This window comes from Carcharodon carcharias, chromosome 16 (assembly GCF_017639515.1).
Source record: "Carcharodon carcharias isolate sCarCar2 chromosome 16, sCarCar2.pri, whole genome shotgun sequence".
Classification (NCBI taxonomy): Eukaryota; Metazoa; Chordata; class Chondrichthyes; order Lamniformes; family Lamnidae; genus Carcharodon; species Carcharodon carcharias.
The window spans coordinates 14,059,325-14,086,524 of NC_054482.1; the positions used below are offsets into that span (position 1 = coordinate 14,059,325).

Here is a 27,200-nt window from a genome sequence, read left to right on the forward strand (position 1 = left end):
GTTGGCTGGCTGCACACTCAGCAGCGGCCTAACTTTTATGTGAGGCTAGCATGTGTTCCAGCTAGCCCATCAGATCTCAAAGGCATTGAGTCCTTCTGGAAGGGACACTGCCCTGGCTGAAAGAAGGTTGCTGCTGACTGCCAGTTCTGCTATTGGAGTCAAGGCAGAAGGAACACCAGGGCAGAGAGGTTTTTCCCTGATGTAGCGCTGGAGATCTTATTCATGGAGGTTGACAGGAGAGAGGTTGTGATTTGTCAGGGTTGAGGCAGCTGCCCCATCAAGGAATGCCCTCCAAAGGGAATGGGAACAGATGGCCAGGGATATCAATACAAGGAATCTGTTCCCAAGGAACTGGCAGCAGTGCTGGAGGAAGTTTAATAATCCCACACATGTAGACTACATCTCCTACCCACCAGACCACCAACCTCGCACACTGCTCAATGCACAACATCTCCGTCACTCACCCAGCAGCAGTGCTGAGAACTCAGGAGCTATGCCTAAAATTCAGATACTCCGCCTCAGCCTCACATACCTGCTATTAAAGCCAGTTTCATAACCTCCACTCATCGGCTCCTCACATCTCAACTTTCCAGTCACAGCAGACAGTACAACACAACCACTGGCACTCATCGCTCTCTTTTGCAGGATATGGTTGTACACAATGGAAGGAAGCAGACCAGAATCAGCAAAGGATAGACACAGATTTATCCCTGAGCCCAAAGGAGGAGATGGTATTCTTCTGCATCATGGGACAGCTGTGACAGAGACTGTAGCGTTTTGCATTGCTGAGAACATGCAGGTTGATGGTATGTTACTGTCTTATGTCCCTTCTCAACTCCTACCTTACCTTCATCCTATATGGCTTGATATTCAAACTATGTGTGATGTAACCATGGGCTTTTTGATTTCCACTCCCTCCCTGCCTCCTCACCCAACCCTCCCCATTCTGATTTACTTTCAGATATCTAAGAATTGCCACCTGCCCAGCCACAGCAGCCCCAGGAGGAAGAATGAGCGCATCCCCACAGCAGTGAAGAAGGAGTCCTGACATTTGATGTGACTCTGATGGGGCTTCATAGATGGATGGCATGGTGGTAGTGGTGAATCTATAGTGGAAAGGAAATAGTCCTATAGGAAGTAGGCCTCATCTGCGTTCAGCTCTAGGCGCCCTACTTGAGGAAGGATGTGAAGGCATTGGAGAGAGTATGGAGGAGATTCACAAGAATGATTCCAGGGATGAAGAACTGTAGTTATGAGGATAGGTTGGAGAGGTTGGGACTGTTTTCCTCAGAGAAAAGAAGGCAGAGAGGATTCAGATAGAGGTATTCAAGCTCCTGAGGGATATGGGCAGGGTAAATAGTGAGAAGCTGTTCCCACTCATAAGAGCATTAAGAACTAGAGAGCACAGGTTCAAAATAATTGGCACAAGGAGTAAAAGTGATGTAAGGAAAACAATTTTCACCCAGAGGGTGGCTGGAGTCTGGAGTAAACTTTCTGAGAGGGTGATGGAGGCAGATTCAATCGAGGTATTCAAAAGGGAATTAGACTGCTGTCTGAAAAGAAAAAATGTGCAAGGTTACAAGAATAAGGCAGGGGAGTGGGACTAGATAGAATGCTCTTTCAGAGAGCCAGTGCAGACTCAATGGGCCAAATGGCCTCCTTCTACAACTGTAAAGATTCTGTGAGGAAGTCTGAGCAGGTGCTCTCAGACAGCTTGTTTGGAGGTAAAAGGCCCAGGAACGTATCCTACCCCCTTTTTCCTCCTCCTCTCCCTGCCCTCCTCTTTCCTGTTGTTCCTAAGGTGGCCTGCAGATGTTTACTGTCAATGGCTAGGCCCTCATAATGACAATATTATAGAAGGTGCCGTAGGCTGCCACGAACTTGGACATCTGTTCTGGTGTGTACCGGAGGGCACCCTCCAAAGAGTGCAGGCATTGGAAACTGCCTCAGCATGTTGAATGTCTGCTCCACGATGTTCCTGGTGGCTCCATAGCTCTCGTTACATGTGTGTTATGTACAGAGTTTAACCCTTGTTTGTGAGGAGCCATCCTCTTGTTCTATATGGAGATCCGAAGATGGTGGAAACGGCAGATTCCTCAGAATGATAAGAACATAAGAGCATAAGAATCAGGGTCAGGAGCAAACTATTTGGCCAGCTGAGCCTGCTGCACCAATCAGTATGGTCATGGTTGATCTTCTACCTCAACTCCACTTTCCTGACCACTCTCCATATCACTTGATTCTCTGAGAGATCAAAAATATATTGATCTCAGCCATGATTATCCTCAATGATGCAGCAACAACAACACTCTTGGGTAGAGAATTCCAAAGATATACAACCTTTAGAGTGAAAAAGATTTCTCCTCACTCAGTCCTAAATGATCAGCCCTTTATCCTGATGCTGTGCCCCAAAGTTCTAGATTCCCCAGCCAGGGGATAGAACCTCTCGGTTCCTACCCTGTCAAGCCCCTTCAAAACCTTGTATGTTTCAATGAGAGTATGGGCCCAATTTACTCGGCCTCTCACCCCAGAGACTAACCTAGTGAACCTTGGCTAAACTGCCTCCTTCCTTAGATATAGAGATTAAAACTGCACATAGTACTCCAGGTGTGGTCTCACCAAAGACCTATACAGCTGTAGCAAAACTTCTTCATTCTTATACCCCAATCTCCTTGCAATAAAGGCCAACATGCCATTCACCTTCCTAATTGCTTGCCGTACTTGCACATTAAATTCCTGTGCTTCTTGTAGAGTACACCCAAGCCTGTCTGAAAATCAACATCTAAACGTTTCACATCTTTTTTTAAAAAGCTGCTTTTCTGTCCTTACGACCTCACGCTTCCCCACATTGTATGCCATCTTGTTGCCCACTCACTTAACCTGTGTATATCTCTTTGCAGTCTTCTTTGCGCTCTCCTCACAGCTGTGAGATGTTGGATACCTTAAACTGTGAGACATTGGATATGTTACCCGCTGCCACCTGGAAAGAACATAAAAGTTGGTGCCACTGTGACCTTTATGGCCACTGGCATCCTCACCTTGATGTGTTGAAGGAGGTGGTATAGTTCTGTGACCACCTCCTTGCTGAAACATAGGCACCTCAGGCACTGCTCCTTGGTGAGGTGCAGGTATGAGAAGTGCTCTTGACAAGCCCATGGTGTAGGGACTTCTGGGAAGAGCCCTCCTCTCTCTTTGCAGAGCTTCCACTCTCTGTAGCCCTTGCTCCATTTGTTGGCCATTTTGCAAATCCAGAGGCACTTCAACCACAGCCCCAAACCTGTTGCAGATTTGGGTTACCAAATCCTCCTGCCTCCCTGAATGGATACACAAAGCTCACTAGCAGACTTTCAAAAAAGAAGTCACTGCCTTTCCACTAATTTTGCTACAGCAAAAGTGAGTCAAAAGTACTTCACCTGTAAGTTGGATACCTGACCCTTTAAAGGACGTTAGTGTGGGGTCCCTCATGCTGCTGGACACATGTGCAACTGTGAGTGTCCAGCAGTGGCATGCAGTGCACCCGAGTGGTTCAAGTCTTCAAAACATTCCCGCTAATTTGTTGTTGGGCTAGGATCTCTCCTGATGCCTACGGTGTACTAGTGCTCTTCACTGGTGCCCTTCTCAGTATGAGACGCAACGTGGGCCACACTAGGAGAATCTATTTGGTTCATGCCATTTCGGCCTTCAAGGCTTCCATGTGCAGGCACCAGTAGTGCACGACACTCAATTTAGTGGCCTTTATGTATGAGCATTGCATAAGAGCCAGAGCCTTCCAATCATTGCTCTCTGTCAAATTGAAGAAAAACTATGCTTCTGAAATTCCCCATGTTCCTTTACAAACAGGTGCTTCTCATTTTCTCATGGTACAGCAAATTACAACTGCCAGTCATCATTACATCATAAGTAAGGAGCATTGTAAACTCCTTTGAAGGAACACCAAGCTAATCAACATCAGCTCAGAGCGCAGAAACAAGCCAGTCTCTGCTTTGAAAGTGGAAGTGCTCTTTTAATGCAATATGATTCAAATGCTGATGTCAAAATCATAAACTAGCTTGTTTAGCCATAAGCAAGATCAGTGAACATCCAAGGCTCATTACTTCTGTGTAAAAATGCACATTTGTGTTCCTCAGGCTCTGCTCAAAACCTTTAAAGCTTTTTGCCTTCAAAGTCAGCCCTGCCAGTTTGGATTTTTTTTTCTTTATTCTTTCATGGGATGAGGGCATCACTGGCAAGCCCAGATTTGTTACCCATTCCTAACTGCCCTTCAACTGCGTGGCTGGTAGGCTATTTCAGAGGGCAATTAAGAGTCAACCACATTGGTGTGGATCTGGTGTCACATGTAGGCCAGACCAGGTAAGGACAGCAGATTTCTTTCCCTAAAGGGCATTAGTGAACCAGATGGATTTTTATAACAATTGATGATCGTTTCGTGGTCACCATTACTAAGACTAGCTTTATATTCCAGATTTTATTAATTGAATTTAAATTACAACAGCTGCCGTGGTGGATTTGAACCCGTGTCCTCTGGGCATTAGCCTGGACCTCTGGATGACTAGTCCAGTGACATTACCACTACATCACTGTCTCCCCCAATTATGCATGATTACGTCTGTTAGCCTTTGCCTAAGCCTTAGGAATCTGCTAAAAGTTTTATAATTGCTGGCAATACAATAAGCCAGTGATATCCACATTGGTAGATTGCTCAATACTTCATCCAGGATTTTAAAATCAAGTTTGCCAGAAACGTGTGAACCGAAAAAATAATGCCACATTTTGGATTTCTATTAAAAGTATATGAAAGGTGAATTAAAACGCCTATTTCTAAATACATCATGCGATTTATGTTTCAGAAAACACTGTTTGGTTTGCCCTCCATTTAATTCATCTGATAATTTTATAAAAGAAAAAAGTTGTCTACTGACTGACTCCATATTTGGAAAAGGTCACGTTATACTCACAGCTTACACTCGAGCACTCCCATCATATCGGTATTATCACTCTTTTGATATTCCTAGTCTTTTGGAATTTTAACCTGCATAACAAAGGACTGCTCTGTTTTTCACTGGGATGGCTGGTGATGCCACAAAGGATCATGCAATAGGATTGATGATTTGTTGCTGCCAACCTTGTATGCTTTTCAGCCTGAACAGGTTTCATGTGTTCACTGCCGTAGTAGAAGCTCTAGCCCATGATGGATCTTTGCAGATGTGTATGCAGGAGGACATCTAGATGATCAATAGATTTGCCAGTGTTCTGTTGCAGTCAGCTTCATGCCAATGAGGAGCAATTAAGGATAATTAATTTCCTAATTTTACCACATATATACTGGGACAGGGGAACTTCATTCTACGTGCCTAGCCCACATTCATATAATGTTGACTATTATGGCTCAGTTCACACATCAGAGGAGATTCTCTACCAACAATGTCAAAAAAGACTTTCATTACATGGGCATCTGCATGAGCATATATGAATTTCATACACCAACCTGAGTTTATTCTGATGGAAGGGCATCAACCTAAAGTGGTAACACCTTTTTTCCACTGATGCTGCTTGCTATGGTGAGTTCTTCTTTTGTCACGACCAGACCCCTGGTAAGGTCCCCCAGTTTGTTAACTTCCCAAACAAGGCCCTAATTTTGTCCCTGTCGTATTCAACCCCCTCAGTTGGTCGCAACAAGGTTAATTTAAAAGCGATCCCTGCCCCTATGGATACCTTCTCCCTGTCCAAATGCATTTATGTTTTAGAAGGAGCCACCTTAACGAGGCTTTCTTGAGTCAAAGAAAGAATAAGTTTATTAGTTACTAAAAACCCGAGAAAAATAATAAAAACACAATATACGTACGTACAGATCAGAAATGAGAAGTTAAGAGCCGAAATAAAAGTTTGAAAGAATATAAAAATCAGTCAATGGCTTGTCCATGAGGCATAGATGGTATTACGTTGCAGCCGTTAAGTTGGATGATTCCGGTAGAGCTGACTTTGATAGTTTCACAGTTGGTTTGGAGACACTTGGTTCTGCAGGTTGGCTGAAGAAGCTGTCCTATTTCCTTTTTGATTGTGGCTTTGCTGAGCCTTGCCTTGAGCAACAGAGAGAGAGAGACTTCACCTGCAACAGCACATTAGCTCAAACAGCACAGCTCTGCAGCTACCTTTTTAATCCATTTTTCCCTGTGTATTCCTGTAAGGGAAATAAAACCATGCCTTGTTCCCAGAGTCTGATTTCTTTGACCTCCGACTATTTTACACATTCTGAGTTTTAAATCAACAGGAGATGGATTTTAGATGATGGCTGAGATGCAACCAGTTGTCTCTGCAACCGCATGAGATTAAAGTTCAGTCTTTTGCATCTTTTTATCTCCCTTGCAAGTGTCTCTGCGTGAAGAAGGCCATGACACATTTACAGATGCGACATTCCATGTTTTCTCAGGACAAGTCTGTCAGTATAACTACAGAGGAATTTTCCAGAAATTGGTCACATCACATTATCAGCCATCTTTTGCTCATTGCCCTTGCTTGTATTTCTTTGAAAACACACATCTTCCTTAAAAAGTTCATTATGCCCTTAATTAAATCAGTTTTTCATGACACTTTGAAGTTTCTATAGAAAAGTGCCCTCAACTCCTTTATCTGGTTCTGAAGCACAGATCTGCTACAGACACCATGTGAAGGAATTCAGCAAATTTCTCATTTCATGTCCCATCAGTTATATGGCCCAGAAATTAATTGCAAGGCAGGGTTTGTTGGGAGGACTTGCAGTCGGAAAACCAGGAGATAGACTCTTTTCCCAGAGGCCCTAGCAAATGTGACAACAGTTACAATTTTCTAGCAAATTTACTCGCCAGTCAGCCATATTGACAGTTTAGCTGGCTGTCGGGCAGGAAGACAACTGGAGAGGGGAGCAGAGTTAAATCCAACATGGGAAGGATGGAGTTAAACATTGAGGCTTGGGGGTGAAATGTTGGCTGAGATCACCGGGACCCGAACACGTAGAATTAAACTCGGTGGACCTAAGTTCACTAGCAGTGCTGTCAAGGTACTTACCTGATGAATCTGGCCTTTCATGTCTCTTTTGGATGCGGTTTTCCCAAGGTCCAGGAAGCTTGCTTGCAGGCATTAAAACTAAAAGTTTAGTTAAGGTGGGGGCATGTGGCCCCTTAAAATCTTTTGGTGACCAGTCCACTTCCTGAAAGTGAAATTGACTGCCCGAACCCCAACCTGTCTCCGTTAAGACTGGAGTTGGGAGGTTTAGAGTCAGGTTGCTCATTTTAAAATCTTTAAAGCTTCTCCCTTGTGGGGTTAAACTGGCCCCAGTTTATCAATTGTTGAGACCAGGTCCCCAATATTGAAGTTCTTCCAACTGTTAATGTACCCAACATCAAAGCAATATGTAGCTTCAATGGGCTGGCTACATTGTTCAGATGCAGAATGGTAGACTTCCAAGGGAAGAGTTTAGCTGCAGCGGGAAAGCTAGCCGAAATTCCTGTGGTATGAAGATACCTCAAAAAGCAACTTTGGGGTATTGACGATGGGAAAGAATGACTACATAATAGTCAAGTGATGGCATGCTGGCATGGATATCCTTACTTCATTAAACTGTGTTTACTGGATGACAAAATTGCAAGACATTATGTCTTCATTAACTGACTTTCTTAACCAGACCATCCTACTTTGTAACTGGTGAAAGCCCTGGAAAATCTGATAAAAAGCTTCTGATAGCCAGTCAGCCTTACCAGGAGGGGCCATCATATATAGCCACATGCCTAACCACATAAATATATAGTCAGATTGTTTGTGTGTGAACTACTATTTCATACTTAAATACAAGAGACAAACCAATTTCTTTAAACTTGAGGATCATGACATAAATAGTATGTGCCTCCCTGATTGTGTCACTTCCTAAAGCACAACATCTTATTTTCTTGTCCAGTGTGTTGGCTTTCTAGTTGTCAGACCTCGATTTGTGGCAGCTGTTTTGATATGATAGTTTGATATTCATGTAGCTTGCCCAAAAAATGCCACATTTCTGTCTCATACCTGTCAGAAGGGTGATAGAATTACTGACTGACCCCAGCATGGAACACAAACTTAACACAAACAAATGCTACAATTCTAAGAATGTGGGCAGAAATCTATGTGCAAGTTCAAGAAGAATTTTTTAAAAGGATTATATTAATGACCACCATAACATTGATGAAATTAGAAAATATCTTTTTAAGTGATTCCTTTTGGCCTTCCTGCAGATCACATGGCATTCTCTGCCTGAGAAAGTGGAAACAGCTTTTTGCCATTGCCTTTCCTGAATCAGTTGTTATAAATTGTGCAGGAGTGATGGGCAATGAATTATTTATAGATTTTTCTGTCACTTCGCTTGTGACAGGAAAGCTGACTTTTACATGGCACCTCTCTTTATGTCACTATAAGGATTTAGAACATGTGATCTCACACCTGTTTCACAATATGTTGGAGAGGAGGGAGGGAGTTGCATGCAATAAACAGAAGCTATAGTGCCATAGTTTTATGAAAAACTTTATAGTTTCATAGAATACCCAATAGATCGCAACAGAATTGATTTGAACTTTCACCAGTGGTGGAACTGTTTGGATTGTCCGAAGCAGCTTTCTTTGAATCTAACATGATCAAATACAGTGAACTCCTACACATCATACAGAACATTAGTAAGTATTGTCACTACTACAAATACTAGATTTCCACCCATCAGCTTGGCAGTGATGATGGGGCTGACTGAGTTCACTCCGTTGTTCTTGCTTCTGAACTAGCCTGGTCACTTCAGTCACCCATATCCTTCGTCTCCGGGCTCACTTCTTTGGGCAGGAGTCCTCTCCCCGTTCAACGGATCCTTTCACCCACCTCCAATATTCTCCCTCCACTTGGACCCCTCCCTCTGGATTCTTACCTTCTCTTGATCTTTTCATTGAGAACTGTCGGCGCGACATTAGTCGTCTCAATTTCTCTGCTCCTCTCACCCATTCTAATCTCTCTCTCTCTGAACGTACTGCACTCCATTCTCTCAGGTCCAACCCTGACATTGTCATCAAACCCGCTGACAAGGGTGGTGCTGTTGTTGTCTGGCGCACTGACCTCTACCTCGCGGAGGCTGAGCGTCAACTCGCAGACACTTCCTCCTACCTCTCCCTGGACCATGACCCCACCACTGAACATCAAGCCATTGTTTCCAGGACTGTCATTGACCTCATCTCCTCTGGGGTACTTCCTCCCACAGCTTCCAACCTGATAGTAGCCCAACCTCGAATGGCCCACTTCTACCTCCTACCCAAAATCCACAAACAGAACTGTCCCGGTAGACCGATGGTGTCATCCTGTTCCTGCCCCACAGAACTCATTTCTCATTATCTTGACTCCCTTCTCTCTCCCCATGTCCAGTCCCTTCCCACCTACATCCGTGATTCCTCTGACACCTTACGTCACATCAACAATTTCCAATTCCCTGGCCCCAACCACTTCCTCTTCACCATGGACGTCCAATCCCTCTACACCTCCATCCCCCACCAGGATGGTCTGAGGGCCCTTAGCTTCTTCCTCGAACAGAGGCCCGAACAATCCCCATCCACCACTACTCTCCTCCGTCTGGCTGAACTTGTTCTCACACTGAAAAATTTCTCCTTCAACTCCTCTCACTTCCTCCAAATAAAAGGTGTGGCTATGGGTACTCGCATGGGCCCCAGCTATGCCTGTCTCTTTATGGGGTATGTGGAACATTCCTTGTTCCGGTCCTACTCCGGCCCCCTTCCACAACTCTTTCTCCGGTACATCGATGATTACTTCGGTGCTGCTTCATGCTCTCATCGGGACTTGGAAAAATTTATTAACTTTGCTTCCAATCTCCACCCCTCCATCATTTTCACGTGGTCCATCTCTGACACTTCCCTTCCCTTCCTTGACCTCTCTGTCTCAATCTCTGGTGATAGACTGCCCACCAATATCCATTACAAGCCTACCAATTCCCACAGCTACCTTGACTACAGCTCCTCACACCCCGCTTCCTGTAAGGATTCCATCCCATTCTCTCAGTTCCTTCGCCTCCGTCGCATCTGTTCCGATGATGCTACCTTCAAAAACAGTTCCTCTGACATGTCCTCCTTCCTCCTTAACCGAGGTTTTCCACCCACGGTTGTTAACAGGGCCCTCAACTGTGTCCGGCCCATCTCCCGCGCATCTGCCCTCACGCCTTCTTCTCCCTCCCAGAAACATGATAGTGTCCCCCTTGTCCTCACTTATCACCCCACCAGCCTCCGCATTCAAAGGATCATCCTCCGCCATTTTCGCCAACTCCAGCATGATGCCACCACCAAACACATCTTCCCTTCAACCCCCCCTGTCGGCATTCCATAGGGATCATTCCCTCCGGGGCACCCTGGTCCACTCCTCCATCACCCCCTACTCCTCAACCCCCACCTATGGCACCTCCCCATGCCCACACAAAAGATGTAACACCTGCCCCTTCACTTCCTCTCTCCTCACCGTCCAAGGGCCCAAACATTCCTTTCAAGTGAAGCAGCATTTCACTTGCATTTCCCCCAACTTAGTCTACTGTATTCGTTGCTCCCAATGTGGTCTCCTCTACATTGGAGAGACCAAACGTAAACTGGGCGACCGCTTTGCAGAACACCTGCGGTCTGTCCGCAAGAATGACCCAAACCTCCCTGTCGCTTGCCATTTTAACACTCCACCCTGCTCTCTTGCCCACATGTCTGTCCTTGGCTTGCTGCATTGTTCCAGTGAAGCCCAACGCAAAGTGGAGGAACAACACCTCATCTTCCGACTAGGCACTTTACAGCCTTCTGGACTGAATATTGAATTCAACAACTTTAGGTCCTGAACTCCCTCCTCCATCCCCACCCCCTTTTGTTTCTTCCCCCTTCCTTTTGTTTTTTTCCAATAAATTATATAGATTTTTCTTTTCCAACCTATTTCCATTATTTTAAAATATTTTTAAATCTTTTATGCTCCCCCCACCCCCACTAGAGCTATACCATGAGTGCCCTACCATCCATTCTTAATTAGCACATACGTTTAGATAAATATCACCAACTTCAATACCTATTTGTTCTTTTGTCTGTGACATCTTTTGATGATCTGCCTCTATCACTGCTTGCTTGTCCCTACAACCACACCCCTCCCTCCACTTCTCTCCCCCCACCCAACCATCCCACCCCCCCCACCCCCCGACACACACACCTTAAACCAGCTTATATTTCACCCCTTCCTTGGATTCACCTAGTTCTGTTGAAGGGTCATGAGGACTCGAAACGTCAACTCTTTTCTTCTCCGCCGATGCTGCCAGACCTGCTGAGTTTTTCCAGGTAATTCTGGTTTTGTTTTGGATTTCCAGCATCTGCAGTTTTTTGTTTTTATCCATATAAAGTCAATTTACCTACTATCTTTGGTCTTTCTTGACTGGTTTTGTTACTCATCCTTGGGATATGGTCTTTCAAGGCCAGCATTTCCTGCTCATCTCTAGATGGCACTTAGAAGGTGTTAGTTAATCTTCTGGAATTGTTGCAGTTCCTGATAAAGATACTCCCACAGTGTTTTACCATAAGGAGTTCCAGGATTTTGACCCAACAATAATAAAGGAATGCGGATCTATATCCAAATCAGGATGGTATGTGTCTTGGAAGGGAACTTAGAGGTGATGGTACTCCCATGCATCTGCAGCCCTTGTCCATGCATCATGATCTTGTTCCATGTACTTACGTTTACAGGATCGTGAAAGGTATTCTAGCTCTTTCCATTCTTAGGGGGAGGCGTGGTGTAGCTGTATGGTCGCTGGACTAGTAATCCAGCAACTCAGGATAATGCTCTGGAGACCCAGTCTCAAATCGCACTATGGCAGCTGGTAGAATTTGAATTCAATTTTAAAAATCTGGAATTAAAAGTTTAATGATGACCATCAAACCATTGCCAATTGTTGTAAAAACTCTTTTGATTCACTAATATCCTTTAGGGAAGGAAATCTGCCATTCTTACCTGGTTTGACCTACATGTGATTCCAGACCCAAAGCAATGTGGTTGACTCTTAAATGCCCTCTGAACAAGGGCATTTGGGGATGGGCAATAAATGCTGGCCTAGTTAGTGATGCTCACATCCCATGAATGAATTTTTAAAAATGTGCCCAACCATTGCAGTCATCTTTCTTGGACCTTATGTATAAGCACTGTTTCTTGTCAAAGTTGTGTTCGTATGTCATTCTTGATTTTTTTTTTGCAAGCTGGACGTCTCAGGATTCCTTTCAACCAGTTGATCTCTGTCACATGTCACATTTGTAATTACATTGTAGCTTATCAAATATTAGTTTTTTGTCAAAGATACTGACTCATCTATCATTAATTATGTTATTGCCATCGGCAAATACATTTTCTTGCAACTTCTCCCTTTGCCTTTGTAAAACTTCATCTGTTCATTTGCTAATGTGAGGAATAGCCATGGGTCAGTTGATGCGCACCTGGGTGTTGAATTTTTTGCTCCCACCAGCAGTGAGAATGGTGGCAGGTGGGGGCACTTAATTTGGCGTAAATGAAAAAAATCAGCTTGTGCCAGCGGAAAAATAGTTTCAAATTTTGTTCTCCCAACCTTCAAGGCGGCTAAAAGGCAAGTCGAGTTTCCCGATGAGCAATGTTGGAAACGGTAGTAAGAGTTGAAAGACTGTCAATGGATAAAAGTTAAAAGACTGTCCGGAGAAGGTTCAGAGATTGTCCTAGGGCTAAGACCATGCTGTTGGGCACATATTTAAGAGGCTGCCCTACGGCTGAGGCCATGTTGTCTGGGATATATTTAAGATGCTGTCCTGAGGCTGTACTGGCTAGGTTAGAGGGCTCTGCATGGCACACATGCCTTGGTCCCGGTCTTGGGTAGGGGAAGGCCTCTTTGGGCAGTGACGGCCATGCACAGAATGGTCAACTAAGGCATTTTGTCCTCCACAACGAACAATGATGAGGTCAAGGGTAACCGGAAAGCCAGATAGTTACAGGAGGAGTGGGAATTAGGAAGCGGTGATTATGGAGGAGGATGGGAGGAACTTGGTGGGTGATGGGGAGTTTGGAAGCTGGTCACATTCACAAATCTAATGAGCACCGTGTTCACCTTCAGTGATCAATTACACAGTTGGAAAAACAAGCTTGACAGAAGAGTATGAGAGGGGTCTCAAGGAATGTGGAGGAGTTCAGCACATCAACTTCTGGCTGTTTGAAGGAGCACCCTATAACTATCCTGCTCAAACCATGGAGAACATGGCTCAGCCAAGTGCTGGATTCAAGGGTCCAATGCACAATGAATGAGCTTTGCTCCTTTATAGTGGTGCACATTCAGGCGACCATCCATTAAGTCTTGGTGCTGCAGTGAAGTTGATCCTCACAGAAGAATGTGAAAAGAGAAGGAGGATCAAACAATCAAGGCCCAAGGTTGCTGCACAGAAGCTAAGTGGACACTACAAGCCTCAATATACCCATTGTACCTGTCATGGCTTACAAGGCACCATGCTTAGAATCATGACATGGTGCAAGGCTAGGGTATCGATAGTTATTATTTAGGCTACTGGAGTTGAGCTTACAATAGCCTGACTGAGGGTTATAGCACATGGGTCTATTGAGCCTAATCAAGACCCCCGTTGTGAATGCTCAGTCTTGTCTGGGGGGATGCTCAGGCACCTGTGGACTTCCAGGATTTTATTAGCCTGCAAGGGGTTGCCTGGGGTTGCCATGTCTAGACTGAGGGCAGGCCAAGGGCTTGAGATTAGATTCCTGGCATGGAGATGGAGGGAGGCCAAAAAGGGAAAATAGCAATGATTGTTCAATTGTATCTGTTCACAGATACAAGGAGGAGTGGAAAATGCAGGCCACAGGCAACACTGCTTTGTGGGTAGCTATGATTAGAATAGGAGAAGAAGGGACTGTTTCCAATTGGCACAGCTCTGGGAAGACCATCGGCCTGAGGAATAAGAGCCAGCGAGGCCCTAGGAAGTTCCAGATGCTGCCGAGGAGAGGCAAAATCCACAAAGACGTTTGGCACGACCAAGGGCCTATAGAAGATGCAGCTCGTACATGGAGATGAGCAAAAGACAGTGCCACAGGTGCCTTCGTTTGTCTAGGGATGTGGTAGCTCATATTTACCACATTCTCAGTGAGGAAGTCATGCCATAAGGACTTGGAGAGCATCCCATGCCGATTGCTTTGAAGGTGACAGACACACAACCTTTTAGCCAGCAGGTCCTTCCAGGGCTCCACTGGGGACCTTGTGGAATCTCTCAATCGGTGACACAAAAGTGCATAAGGAGGTGACAGGTGTCTTTTTTAAGAAACCTCACCATTACATCCAGTTTTGCATGAGTGATGCAAGCCAGGTTGCCAGAGCTGTGGGCTTCGCTGCAATCGCAGGTTTCCCACAAGTCCAGAGCGCCATCAACTGCGGACATATGGCCTTGAGAGCTCCCTGGCAGCAGCCAGTGAGATTCATAAGTAGAAAAGGATTTCACTCTCTGAACGATCAGCTAATTTATGATCACAGAAAGCAGATCCTGCATGTCTGTGCTAGGTACCCAGGGAGTTCACACAACTCGTACATCTTGACTCACTTGCAGGTCCCACAGACCTTTGAGGGACCTCGGCACTTAGAGGTTTGTCTCCTCGGAAGACATGGCTAATGACGCCTGTTTGTCATCCATAAGAATACATCTGAGGAGAGATACAATGCAGCACATTCCGCCAAAAGGTCCTTAATAGAGCAAAAGAATGGCCTTCTTAGAGATGCGTTTCGATGTTTGGACTAGTCAAGCGGGACTCTCCAATACTCACCACAAAGAATGTCGCGCATCATCGTTTGCTGTGCCCTGCACAACCTTGCGCTGCAAAGGGGGAATGTGTTGCCTGTAGGAGACATTGAGGAGCTTGACATCTCCTCAGAGGAGAAAGACGTTGAAGAGGATGGATCTGAAGAGGGAAAGGATTCAGATGAGCCACATGAGGATTCCATTGCAAGGACACGACATGACAGAGGCGACCGTGACAACCTATAGCCACAAAATTCCAGGAGGATTAAGGTGAATACAAGTTGTCGCAATCAAAGTTGCCTTCAGCCTTCAATGCATGGGATGCACCAACACCTTCATTCTCAGCTTGAACATCTCATGAAAGGTCAGAATTCTCACAGTGATCACAAAAAAAGCATGATTCACATTTTGCCCTAACGATGGGTTCATTCTTGGAAGGAAAAGTAGCCTTGGCAACTGTGGAATGTGATATGCATTCCCTTAGCGCATGTCCTTAAACAACTCCACATAGTACAGTCCTTTCACCCATGGCCTCACCAAGTCAGTGTGCATGCCAGCTTTTAAGCAGCTGAAAAGCCAAATCACACAGGGATGTGCTCATGTTAGTATGATACCAGCTTAGTAAGGCAGCCCAAACTTACATACCATTCTTCAATGCTTTGTGCTTGGACGTCTCAAGAGGGAGCAGCATCCGGAGAGCTACATTTCTCGCATCGCCAGCTGTCATCACTGCATAATACAGAAGCATCATCTTGCTACTGACCCCCAATCGCCCTTTGCATCAGGATGCAGTGACCTTCAACTCTATATCATGCAGCAAAGCTGCAAGGGTTATTTATATTGTCCTCACAGAGAGTGCCTCATCATGACAATGGTTTGATGATTGTAAGCCTGCAATCATTGTAAACCTGACAAGTTTCTGTCCTGGATGACCTTTGCGTTAGGTAGAAACCTGGCCCAGTCATTATTGACACAGCAGTCAATGACAATATCTTCCCTTCACAGACCCTACTGAGGACTTAGGAGATGTGCAAATGCATGGCTTTCAGAACATGACAGTCCTTGACATGGTCCAGCTCACAAAGGCCAATCCTTTCTTTATATCCTAAGAAAATGAGAGCGCTGTAATGCAATGAATTCCAGATCAAGTTGTGTGCTGTGCCTTTACGCAAGGAACACATAGAGCGCCACTAGGCAGCAATGTCAGACTGCTACAGGTGAGGAGATGGCTTTATCAGAATGAGCACATACCTCTGACATCACACACTCATACCCCTCTAACAGACATTTGTCATTTTCTAGATTGATCCTTACTTCCCTAGTTCAGCGTCATGCATGGGGAGAGTGGAAACTAAGCATAACCTTAAACACGAAGGCAAGGTCTACCTGCAGCGAGGTATGGAAGCCTATGTGGATCGAAGTTTGATGCTACATTTTTCGTGAATTCACCCATAAAGTAAATGCCATTGCGAACTACACATTAGAGAAACGATTATAATGTTAGTCGCAACTACTACTTGTGCCATCCACGAGCAACAGACATCAGTGCGACAGCAGCAGGATAATCACTAACCTTGAGCACTTCTCCTGAGCCTAAAGCATGTCTGCCTGAGATTGAAGGCTGACTGGTGTATTGGCCAGACATCAGAGGTAAAAAGCCAAAACAATGAGTGAACAGCTGTGACACCAGTGTGGATTCAGAACGTCTTAATTTTTCTTATCCTACCAATACCTCTAGGTGCAGCCCCAACATCCATAGCAGAGGTGGAGGCAGCCTGCTATGCCCTGTTCGAGATGATTTCGGTGGGCATCCTCGATAGCCAGAGGCCTTGAGGGCCATCACTTGCAAAGGGTCTCCTGCTCCGTTGCAGGTGCACCCTCCTTGGTCTGACCTGCTGGAGTTGATGGGGTCACTGGCAGTGGGGAGTTAGAGTGGCAGGGCACCCTTTGAGTGTCTTAGGTTGGTGCCCATGGGGTGCCTGTCTGGTGCTTCACCTCCCTTTGCATGCCCAATGGCCCCTCCCTGACTCCTTGAGGAGCAGGGGCACCTGGGTGGAGGTCAAGGTGCCCCCACCCCCTGCTCACCTAGCCACATGGCTAAAGCAATGGTGTGCAGATCCAAGCGCAAATCTGGCAGAAACTGGGTCTCCAAGGCAGCCACCACCCTTCTCATGGAGACTTTGATTCGCTCACATGTCAGAGCCACAACAGAACGTGGACGGACTCTTCCATCCTTTGTTCCAGTCTGGTGATGGCCTCTGACAGCTCTGCCTGATTTCCTCTGTCTGTCTCTGCATCTCCAACATGTCTTTAAGAGCCGATTCCAGAGGCTCATCATCGGACTTGGACTCTGCAGGGGTTTGGTCTCCAGCAATCCTCTGAGTGTCAGACACCTAGGCTGCCACTGCCTCTGCCTGCTGTAGACCCGTGTCTACAGAGATGGTCACCAGATTGTGAACCTGACCCTACTCTAGAACTAGGTCCCACCGAGGCGTGTGTGTCTGCACCGGTGGAGGGTACAGGTGAACGTGGTGATGGTTCTTCCTCTGAGGATACATCTGCTTCCTCCTGCAGAGGTGGTCTTGAGATTGGGGCTCAGTCTTCCTTTCGAAGAGTTCCTCCCCCTTTTCTTACTGATGCCTGGAATAGCGAGAAGAGAGAATTAGTGATTGACTAAGCTGGCTAATACATCAAAGATCACTCACAATCATTGCCCGCATGTTGTCGATGTATACTGGATGCACCCTCACTGATTTGTTGTGGGAAGCCGATCTCACCTTCTCCGCAGGAAAGATCCCCCGCCTCACCAGCCAGCTCTTCGAACCTTGACGGGGTCTGCAACTCCAGGGTTCCCCCGTCGGTCATGGTTGTCTCTCTTTTGTTATGTGAAATCTTACCTTGCATAAGGACAGATGGATTGACTTGTGAACACTATGGATGAAAGAGCAGTTCAGAAGCATGTATGCCTGTTGTCTCTGCTGAGCCCTCCCCAGTAAGGGATTAAGATGCCATTTGTACAAGAACTTATATGAGATGAGGAGCTTAGAGTGCTGATGTCCCATCTGCTGGTCATGTGTGACATTCCTGTGGACTCTAATCCTTAGACTGCCTGATGCCCTTATGAGAGTGTGAGGTTTGCAGTGAGTAGAAGTTTTACTTATCCTGGTGGAGCAGAGCAGATCATTCATCTGTTTGTGGCACTGCAGGATGGTCCTCCTCCGTATGCCACGGGCGCTAACCTCCTTAATGACCTCCTCCCAGGCCGGCGTGGTCAGGTGGAGGGGCCTCCTGCCCCCATCTCTTGGAAAGAGGACCTCCAACCTTTCCTGGACAGCCTGGAGGAGAACCCCCAGGGAGGCTTTGCAGAACTATGATGCAGAAGGGTTGTTTCCCTTTCCACTTGGCCTGCAATGAGTGAATATCTGTCCAGCTGATGTTTAAATATGGCGCCAGGGCCTTCGAGCCCATGAGGTAACGGTGGGGTGGGCAAGTTGCTGGTTTGCCAAGCTCCTCGCTGATGCATAATTAATGAACTGAAAAGCTGAAGATCGTGCATGTCCAGCTGTCCTGCCACTCAGTGGGAACTTTCTAGGACCTAGTCTATAGAATGGAAAAAATCTGCCCTGAGTTGGAAGATTATGGGTTCAAGTCCCACACAAATGGCTTGAGAACAATTTCCAGACTGATGCTCCAGTGCAGTATGGAGGGAATGCTCTATCTTTTGAGTTAGATGTTAAATCGAAGCCTCACCTGCCCACTCCCATGGACATATGTTGAAGAAGAGCAGGGAGTTATCCCCAGTGTCCTGGCCAGCATTTACCCCTCAATCTACTAACAAATTATCTGGTCATTATCACATTGCTGCTTGTGCTACCTTTAGCTGTGCCAAAATTGACTGCTGCATTTCCTACATTACAGCGGCGACTGCACTTCAAAGAGTACTTCATAAAGTGCTTTGGGATGTCCCGAGGTTGTAAAAGGTGCTATGTAAATGTGAATTGTTTTAATTTACTGTAATATTAAATGTTAAAATGGGCAAACTTAAAGGAAATTGGATCATTTGATAAATGAGATTTTTTTAATTAATTAATTTTGCTTCAAGTAATAATGAACTAAAAATTGTACTGAATAGATTTATTTCATATTAACGGTATTTACAAAATTGAAATCTGTGAATGTATATATGTAATGCAATGGAAATATTGTTGCGCATTTCAAAAGCCAGTGATGAAAACCCAGTTGCCTTACAACCTCAGCAGCACTTACAGATTTGAGGTACAGATTAAAGGGTTTTAACAAAGAATCATTTCAGAAGGATTTAAAATAAAATTTAACTGTATTAAGGTCTGCTATATAAACAGTAAAGCACTGAATGAAGCTTGTGGGCAATTCAGTAGGATAACAAGTAAACACAGCTTAATGACAACATGAAACAACAGGATATTACTTTAACATTAAGAATTGATCAATATATAGGACCAAAACTACCATGCTGTGAAAAGCCATTTGTGAACACGTCCCTTTTTCTATTCGCAATAATGTAGTATTGCAATGAAAGATTTTGGGAGACTTAAATGTTGAATTTGACTGTCGTGTGTAAGAGTATACGTGACTGTGACAAGGTTCAAGTTTTGGTTACAACTTTATCAGGACAGAATTTAAGCCAATTGGATTTGTTTCTGTAATCATATTTTAATAATTAAAAGACTCAGAAGATGTAGGACTAAAGATTCATTCATGTAGCGCCACCTCAAAATGGACACTATTACCCAGACTACATCAATTCTCTGGGAACAGACAACACTGCGGGAATCTACCTGTGCAACCCACATGTGTTTCTTCAATATTATCAAAAAGGAATGCTGCACAAGTTGTGGTGCAAGGTGATGTCTCCTCTCTGGGCAGTCAATGTGGTCTATGTAGCATTGCTTTGAATTCATTTTTACCTTTTTTAGTATTTTCTTAATGGTCTGTTACAAATTGTGTTATAACAGTTTCTTGGATTATTATTGTATGATGAGCCATCCAGTGTGCATGCAAATAAGGAGCATTTCTTCATACCTTTAATATACCAACTCTGCCACTGTGGTGTCATCTCATTGATCATAGGTAGTCCTCCAATCACAAAGATCTTAATTTCTATAAATTCGGTTGTGCCTATCATGTCCGGTCTGTGAAATTGAGGGCTTCCCACAATGTGTGCATGTAGGAATTTAGGAACAGGAACAGGCCATTTAGACCCTCAAACTGTTGCACTGTCTATGAGATAATGGCTGATCTGTGACCAATCTTTCCCCTATGTCCCTTTGTTCACAAAAATCCATCAATCTCAGATATAAAATTAACATCTAATATAACATACATTTTCAGAAGAGAATTCTAAACTTCTACCACCCTTTTCATGCAGAAAGTGTTTTCTAACTTCATTCCTGATAGGCCTCTCTCTCTTAGGCTACGTTCCCTGTCCTGGACACCCCAATCAATGGAAATAGTTTCTCTGTATCTACCATTTCAGTTCCGCTAATATCTTGAACTCAGTTAAATCACCTCTTCACCTTCAAAATCCCAAGGAATACAACCCAAATTTGTATAATTGCTCCTTGTAATCTAATCCTTGGAGTCTAAGTTTGATTCTGGTAAAACCATGCTGCATTGTTTCTAAGACCACTTTCTATTCTTCCTAAGATGCAAAGCCCAAAATTACATTACTCCAGGTGCGGTCTATACAGGGCTTTGTATAGCTGTAGCATACCTTCTACCCCCTTGTATTCTGGTCTTCTAGATATAAAAGCCAGCATTTCTTTTTTGATTATTTGGACTTAATCTGCTAATATCTCAATATGAGGCCCTTTCTGCCCACTTATGTGGACATAAATGGTTCCACAGCACTATTTGAAGAAGTGGGAGTTCTGCCAATGCCCTGTCAAAGTTTTCTCCCTCAGCTAACATCACCAAAGATTAATTTCTGGCCATTTATTTGTTTACTGTTTATGGGATCTTCCTGTGCACAAATTGGCTATTGTATTTGCCTCCATAACACTGACTACACTGCTGTTAATTCGTATGTTCATATTCATATGTCTACACCTCATCTGCACCATGGTTCCTCTTGCCCATCAGTCCTTTCCTCGTTGACTTAAATTGGATCGCAGCCTTTCAACGTTTTAAATTTAAAATGATCATCCTTCTGTTTAAATCTGTCCTGATACCTATAGCCTCCTCCATCTTGACAACTATCTCCTTTGGACTTTCCATTACCTTTGTCACATGCATGTCCTCCCCCTCCCACACCTTTCATTCTGCCATTGTTGTTGTGCTTTCAGTCATATAGGAACAGGAATAGACCATTCAGCCCCGCAAGACTATTATGCCATTCAATTAGATCATGACTGATCTGTAACTTAACTGCACTACAGCTTCTACAAAGAAATGCTTCCTGACATCTAACCCCTGAACTCTAATTCTAAACTGATGGCCCCTTGGTCTGGACTTGCCCACAAGAGGAAATAATTCATTGCTACCCTGTCAACTCCCTTAATCATCTTAAATGCCTCAGTTAGATATTTTATGCTTAAGAAAATATCAGCATAGTTTGTGCAACTTGCTTTTGTACGTTAATAGCATTTGCCCAGGTATCATTCTACTTACATGATCACTGATATATCATTACAGAAGTGAAGTGCCCAGAAATTTAAATGGTGTCTAACCAGAGCTTTATAGAACTGTAACGTAACTTCTGCTTCACTGTATTCCAACCCCCTTGAGATCAAGGCCAACATCCTTTTAATTAGTTTTGTGCCTGTCCACTAGCTTATAGTGATTTCAGTACATGGACCCCTAAATTGCAGTGCTTCTCCACACTTCCTAGCTGATCACCATTCAGAAAATTCTCTGATCTATCCTTCTTGGGTCAAAAATGGATGACCTTACACATCCTCACATTAAGCTCAATCTGCCACAGATTTTCCCTATCAATTAATCCTGTTACTACTTTCTGCTCCCACTTACACTATTTACTGTGCCACCTTACTTGGTGTCATCATAAAACTTGGATAGATTGTTCTTTATTCCTTCATCCAAACTGTTCATAAATATAGTGAAAAGCTGAGGGTGTAGTACATATCCATTGGAGCGTCACCAATCACATCCTTCCAATTTGAGTACATACTCACTATCCCCACTTTCTGTTTTCTACCTCCTAAATAATTCCCTCCCAAATCAATTTATAGCTTTGCGGTCTAGATTGTACAATTTGAAAATCCCTCCCTGCACCCTTTCCTCACCAAGCTTGTGATCTTCCCTCCTAATATTTCCTCACCAAGCTTGGAGTCAGTTTTTCGCTTCTCCTATATGAAGTGCTTTGAGACATTTTTCCATCTTAATGGTGGTACACCAATTCTTCCTTCTCCTCTCCTTTCTCTTTCTCCTCTTCAAAAAATAATTTGTTTGTTGTAAAGTAATTTGGTATGTCTTGAGGCTGTGATAAGCCACTACATAAATGCAAGTTTAAAAAAAATAACTTTTGAAGTAGCTTTTAGGAAGGGAATTTTAGGATTTTGATCCAGCAACAGTGAAGGAACAGCGAAATATTTCCAAGTCCAGGTGGTGTGTGATTTTGAGGGGTTCTTTGCAGGTTTCCATGTGCCTGCTTCCCTTGTCCTCCTAGGTGGCAGAGGTCATCTGGAAAATGCAGTCAAAAGAGCATTAGTGAGTTGCTGCAGCGCGTCTTTTCCATTCATGACTAACAACTATTGGATATTCAAAAGACTTGTGCTTCAAATCCTAAATTTTAATTTTTGCCCTAAAGTTAAAATATCACTAATTGTACACTGTCGCATCATTGCCTGAGAGTGATCTTTAAAAAGTTGTCTTTTCCTTGTTGAATTTCCTTTCTTCCACCCTCTCTTCCTCCCCAGGTTATGTTAGCATCTGATGGGTATGACTCATGGCCTGATTTCATGATAACTACACACTGTAATGGAAAGGTTCAACCCAATGGAGGCATGTAGTCTGTGGATGCAGACTTGGAATAAATTGAGAAAGATATTAACATTGGGCACACTCGCAAATGCCAGTAATGACAGACATAAAATTATACATTGGTGCACTGAACTGTTGCTAAGTATATAATGCTGAATTCTCCACAGCTTTTATTTTCTGGTGCAGACACGCTGGGCTGAATGACATTTTTCTGTAACTTTTCTATGGGTCTTTTAAAATATACTGATTTTGGGTATGGGTTAGTAAATATGAAATAATAAAGTTTTAAATGCTGCATTACATTTTCAATTTCGAGTCTACTTTGAGCAGTTTAAAGACTTGAATTGGTTAAACACAGGCAGTGATGAATAAGGTGCTCACAAGAGCAAACAATTTAAATAAATGGTCTGCTGAAATGTATACTGTATTTTTATGAGTACAGACCACATGCCTTCACTAATTTCAGATTGGTAATAAAAGGCAAAACAGGCTGCACATTATCTACAAGGAACAATGACGATAAGCTACCTTATAGTGATTTCCTTATGAGAAAACCGAAAGCATTTACTCAGCAGAAGGATGGCGAGAATAAGCAAAGTCAGCAGGTAGTTGAATTTATAGCTGGAATGCTGGGCTGCGGGTAATGAGTGGGCACAAAGGAGGCCAGGACCAATTTCCCTGGGACAAGATGAAAACAAATAAACTCCAACAAGCTAAGTGAAAGCTGCACTTGAGCATCGAGTGCACCGCAAAAGAAAAGAGGTCTGGTCCATAATATAAAAATTGGCACAGTTGCAAAACTATTCATGAAGAAAAGATTATCCTCATTTTCATAAGTTTCCACAGGATTAAGTGGGAAATGTTGATTTTTAAACTGTGTACATTTAGAGGTATACATTATAACAGTTTCTTTAATTTATCAGCCCTTAATACAAAATGGTTATACTTTTTGATTTTTTTTTCTCTAGGAAAAAGAGAAAAAGTATATGCTGCCATTAGATAATCTGAAAATTCGAGATGTGGAGAAAAGCTTCATGTCCAGCAAATACGTATTTGCACTTTTTAATACAGAGCAGAGGTAAGAATGCTAGGAAAGAAAATGTACATTTTTTGTGGTTAGAACCAGGCCTTTACATTTTCAGTAATAGATCACACTTCTGAAGTTTTGATCATATCTAGAATTATTTTCTCTTACAAAAGTCATTTTTGCATCTTGTACATTGTACAAAGTTACTTAGCTTCTCCTATGTCAGATAACTTGGCTGATCTGATATCACACTTGGAGGAAGATTACTTTTTATTCATAGAATTATTTACAGAGAAGGAAATTATAAACATATAGACATTTATTTGACATTTCTTTTTGAAAAGGTCGATTTTCATTGGGCGGAATCGTCCCAGATTTGCACTAAGTGCAGTAGTGGGTGGGAAAAATGTTTTACTTGCTGGCCGCAATGGTGGCTTCTCACACTATATTGTCCCACTCCGGCCGCTTTAATTGTGCATTCCCGGGAAACACGCCATTTCAATGGTAGGTGGGCTCTCATTCGCCCACCATGTCATCACCTCGCCACTTCATCACACCAGGCGCCATATTTAAAGTGCAGCTGCGTGCACACCTCTCAGTGCTTCCAGCCCAGACTGCTGACTGGTCCCGAAAGGCAAAAAGACTGCAGCCCCCAGATCTAATGACGCATCCTTCGAGTGCCTTTTGGACGCAGTGGAGGCCCGCTGTGATGTCCTCTGCCCCCCACTCTGGCTGCAGGATGGGCAGCAACATCACCAATCCGGCTTGGTAGGCAGTAGCAGTGGCGGTCAGTGCAAATGCCCTGCAAAAGAGGACAGCCACTCAGAGCTGCAAGAGGGCGAATGATTCCCTCTGTTCCACCAGGGTAAGTCACTCTTCTCATCACTCTCAACTCACACACTCACAAATCCATCACACATCCAAAGGTACCTCACTCATTGCCAGTTCAAGGGACATCACCATTCACTCTTTCTCACACACCTTCATTGTCCTCATCCCATCCATGGGACCACTCACCACCCTCACATGCCACGCATATTTATCATCTGCCCTGGCAAGGGTCCTGCTTATACTCTCTCCATATCTATTCATGCAGGACAAGCTGGCACACAACAGGAGGGTGAGGTTGCAGACCGGTGGTGGAATGCCCAAAATCAGGGTCCGTGTGGACTTTGAAAACTTTGAAAAAATCCGGCTGGCCGGCGAGGATCTGGACCATTCCTGTGCTGATGGTGAGGTCAGCGGTGCTCAACCAAGTGAGGATCCAGCAGTGCAACATCCATCAGACAACCACGCTGTGAGTGATGTGTCCTGGTTCACAGGTCGCTGCAATGCACAAATTATTTCTCTTTGCTTTCATAGGCAAATCTGGGAGTCAGCCAACAGAATCCATAACCCAGGGCCTCCAATCAAACCCTCAAGAGGAATTTGAAGGCACCCTCCTTGAAGACCCATCACAACGCTCACCCACATCCTCCAACAGTGCAGAGAGACACACTTCGGTGGGACCCAACTTTAGAGTAGCCTCGGGATCACAATTTGGTGAGCACATCGCACTTTCTGATCCACAGCAGGTGGCAGGGACTTCCCAGATTTCTGGCACTTGGAAGACTGCTGGAGGCCGGAAATTTGCTGAGTCCAAGTCAGGCGTCAGGTAACAAGCCTCTGTTGCTGGACCTGCAAAGGAAAGCTTGGGAAAACCAGGAAGGGATGTCTGCTGCATTCCTCAGATTGCAAGGCATGATGGAAGGGAAGAGTCCGTCTACCTTCAGGCTGAAGTGATAGCGCCAACATGCCAACACACTGAGGCAAACACTGGTAGGATAGCAGCCATCATGGAGACCTTGGTCCAGGACAGCGCTCCTGCACTGCTGCACGGGCTGAACTTCATCACTGATGGCATAGTTGGCCTCCAATAGTGTGTACATGAGAGGGATGTGGGGTAGCTCAAGTCAGCCAAGAGCCCTTGGGCACCCATAGGGAGGAGGATCAGCACGTGCACACCCTGGGGCCATCCATCCAGGTAACTCCGGGCGTGTCTGGCCCATCTGAATCGCCTCTTCCTGTGACCCCAACAGCTCCAACTCCACAGGTTGAGGAGTGAACCACTGCCACACCAGCAGGACCCCAAAAGTAGGCCAGGGCCCTTCAGGTCTTAGCCCTTCAGAGGACCCCCACCAAGGTCATCATAGACAGGATGTAGCAGTCAGCCGGCTGCTTCCAGCACTGCTGTGAATGTCCAGAAAGGACCAAGACATAGCGGCAGGGTTAGGAAGGTTAAGAAGATGTAACTCTTTCGAGTACAAACCCGTTTCCATCTGTTCCTATTCAGATGAAGTTACATTGTTTCGTAGTTTGCCATTGTGAGATTTGAACTCTTGATCTTGGGGTTACAAACCCAGTACCATAACCACTTGGCTATTTAGGCCAAGCTAAGAAGATGTAACTCTTTCGAGTACAAACACATTTCCATCTGTTTCAGATGAAGTTACATTGTTTCGCCATTGTGAGATTTGAACTCTTGATCTTGGGGTTACAAACCCAGTACCATAACCACTTGGCTATTTAGGCCAAGCCCTGTTAAGAAGATGTAACTCTTTCGAGTACAAACCCGTTTCCATCTGTTTCAGATGAAGTTACATTGTTTCATAGTTTACCATTGTGAGATTTGAACCCTTGATCTTGAGATTACAAACCCAGTACCATAACCACTTGGCTATATAGGCCAAGCCTAGAAGATGTAACTCTTTCGAGTACAAACCCATTTCCATCTGTTTCAGATGTTGTTTCATAGTTTGCCATTGTGAGATTTGAACTCTTGATCTTGGGGTTACAAACCCAGTACCATAACCACTTGGCTATTTAGGCCACAAGATGTAACTCTTTCGAGTACAAACACATTTCCATCTGTTTCAGATGAAGTTACATTGTTTCGCCATTGTGAGATTTGAACTCTTGATCTTGGGGTTACAAACCCAGTACCATAACCACTTGGCTATTTAGGCCAAGCCCTGTTAAGAAGATGTAACTCTTTCGAGTACAAACCCGTTTCCATCTGTTTCAGATGAAGTTACATTGTTTCATAGTTTGCCATTGTGAGATTTGAACCCTTGATCTTGAGATTACAAACCCAGTACCATAACCACTTGGCTATTTAGGCCAAGCCTTTAAGGAGGTGTAACTCTTTCGAGTACAAACCCATTTCCATCTGTTTCAGATGAAGTTACATTGTTTCATAGTTTGCCATTGTGAGATTTGGACTCTTGATAATCTTTTAAATGAAAACCAAATCAACAAAATTGGGATAAATCAGGCACAGCAGAAGATGTAACTCTTTCGAGTACAAACCCATTTCCATCTGTTTCAGATGTTGTTTCATAGTTTGCCAT

At 44.3% G+C, this 27,200-nt stretch overlaps 1 protein-coding gene across 1 annotated transcript in view; it reads left to right on the top strand.

Moving 5' to 3' along the window:
* The window catches only part of dnm3a (dynamin 3a), a 270,163-nt gene that overhangs the window by 181,861 nt on the left and 61,102 nt on the right, over positions 1 to 27,200 (top strand). The window contains exon 16 of the mRNA XM_041208391.1: positions 23,753 to 23,862. Coding sequence (XP_041064325.1) covers positions 23,753 to 23,862 — 110 coding nt within the window. The remainder of the gene's footprint in view (positions 1 to 23,752; positions 23,863 to 27,200) is intronic.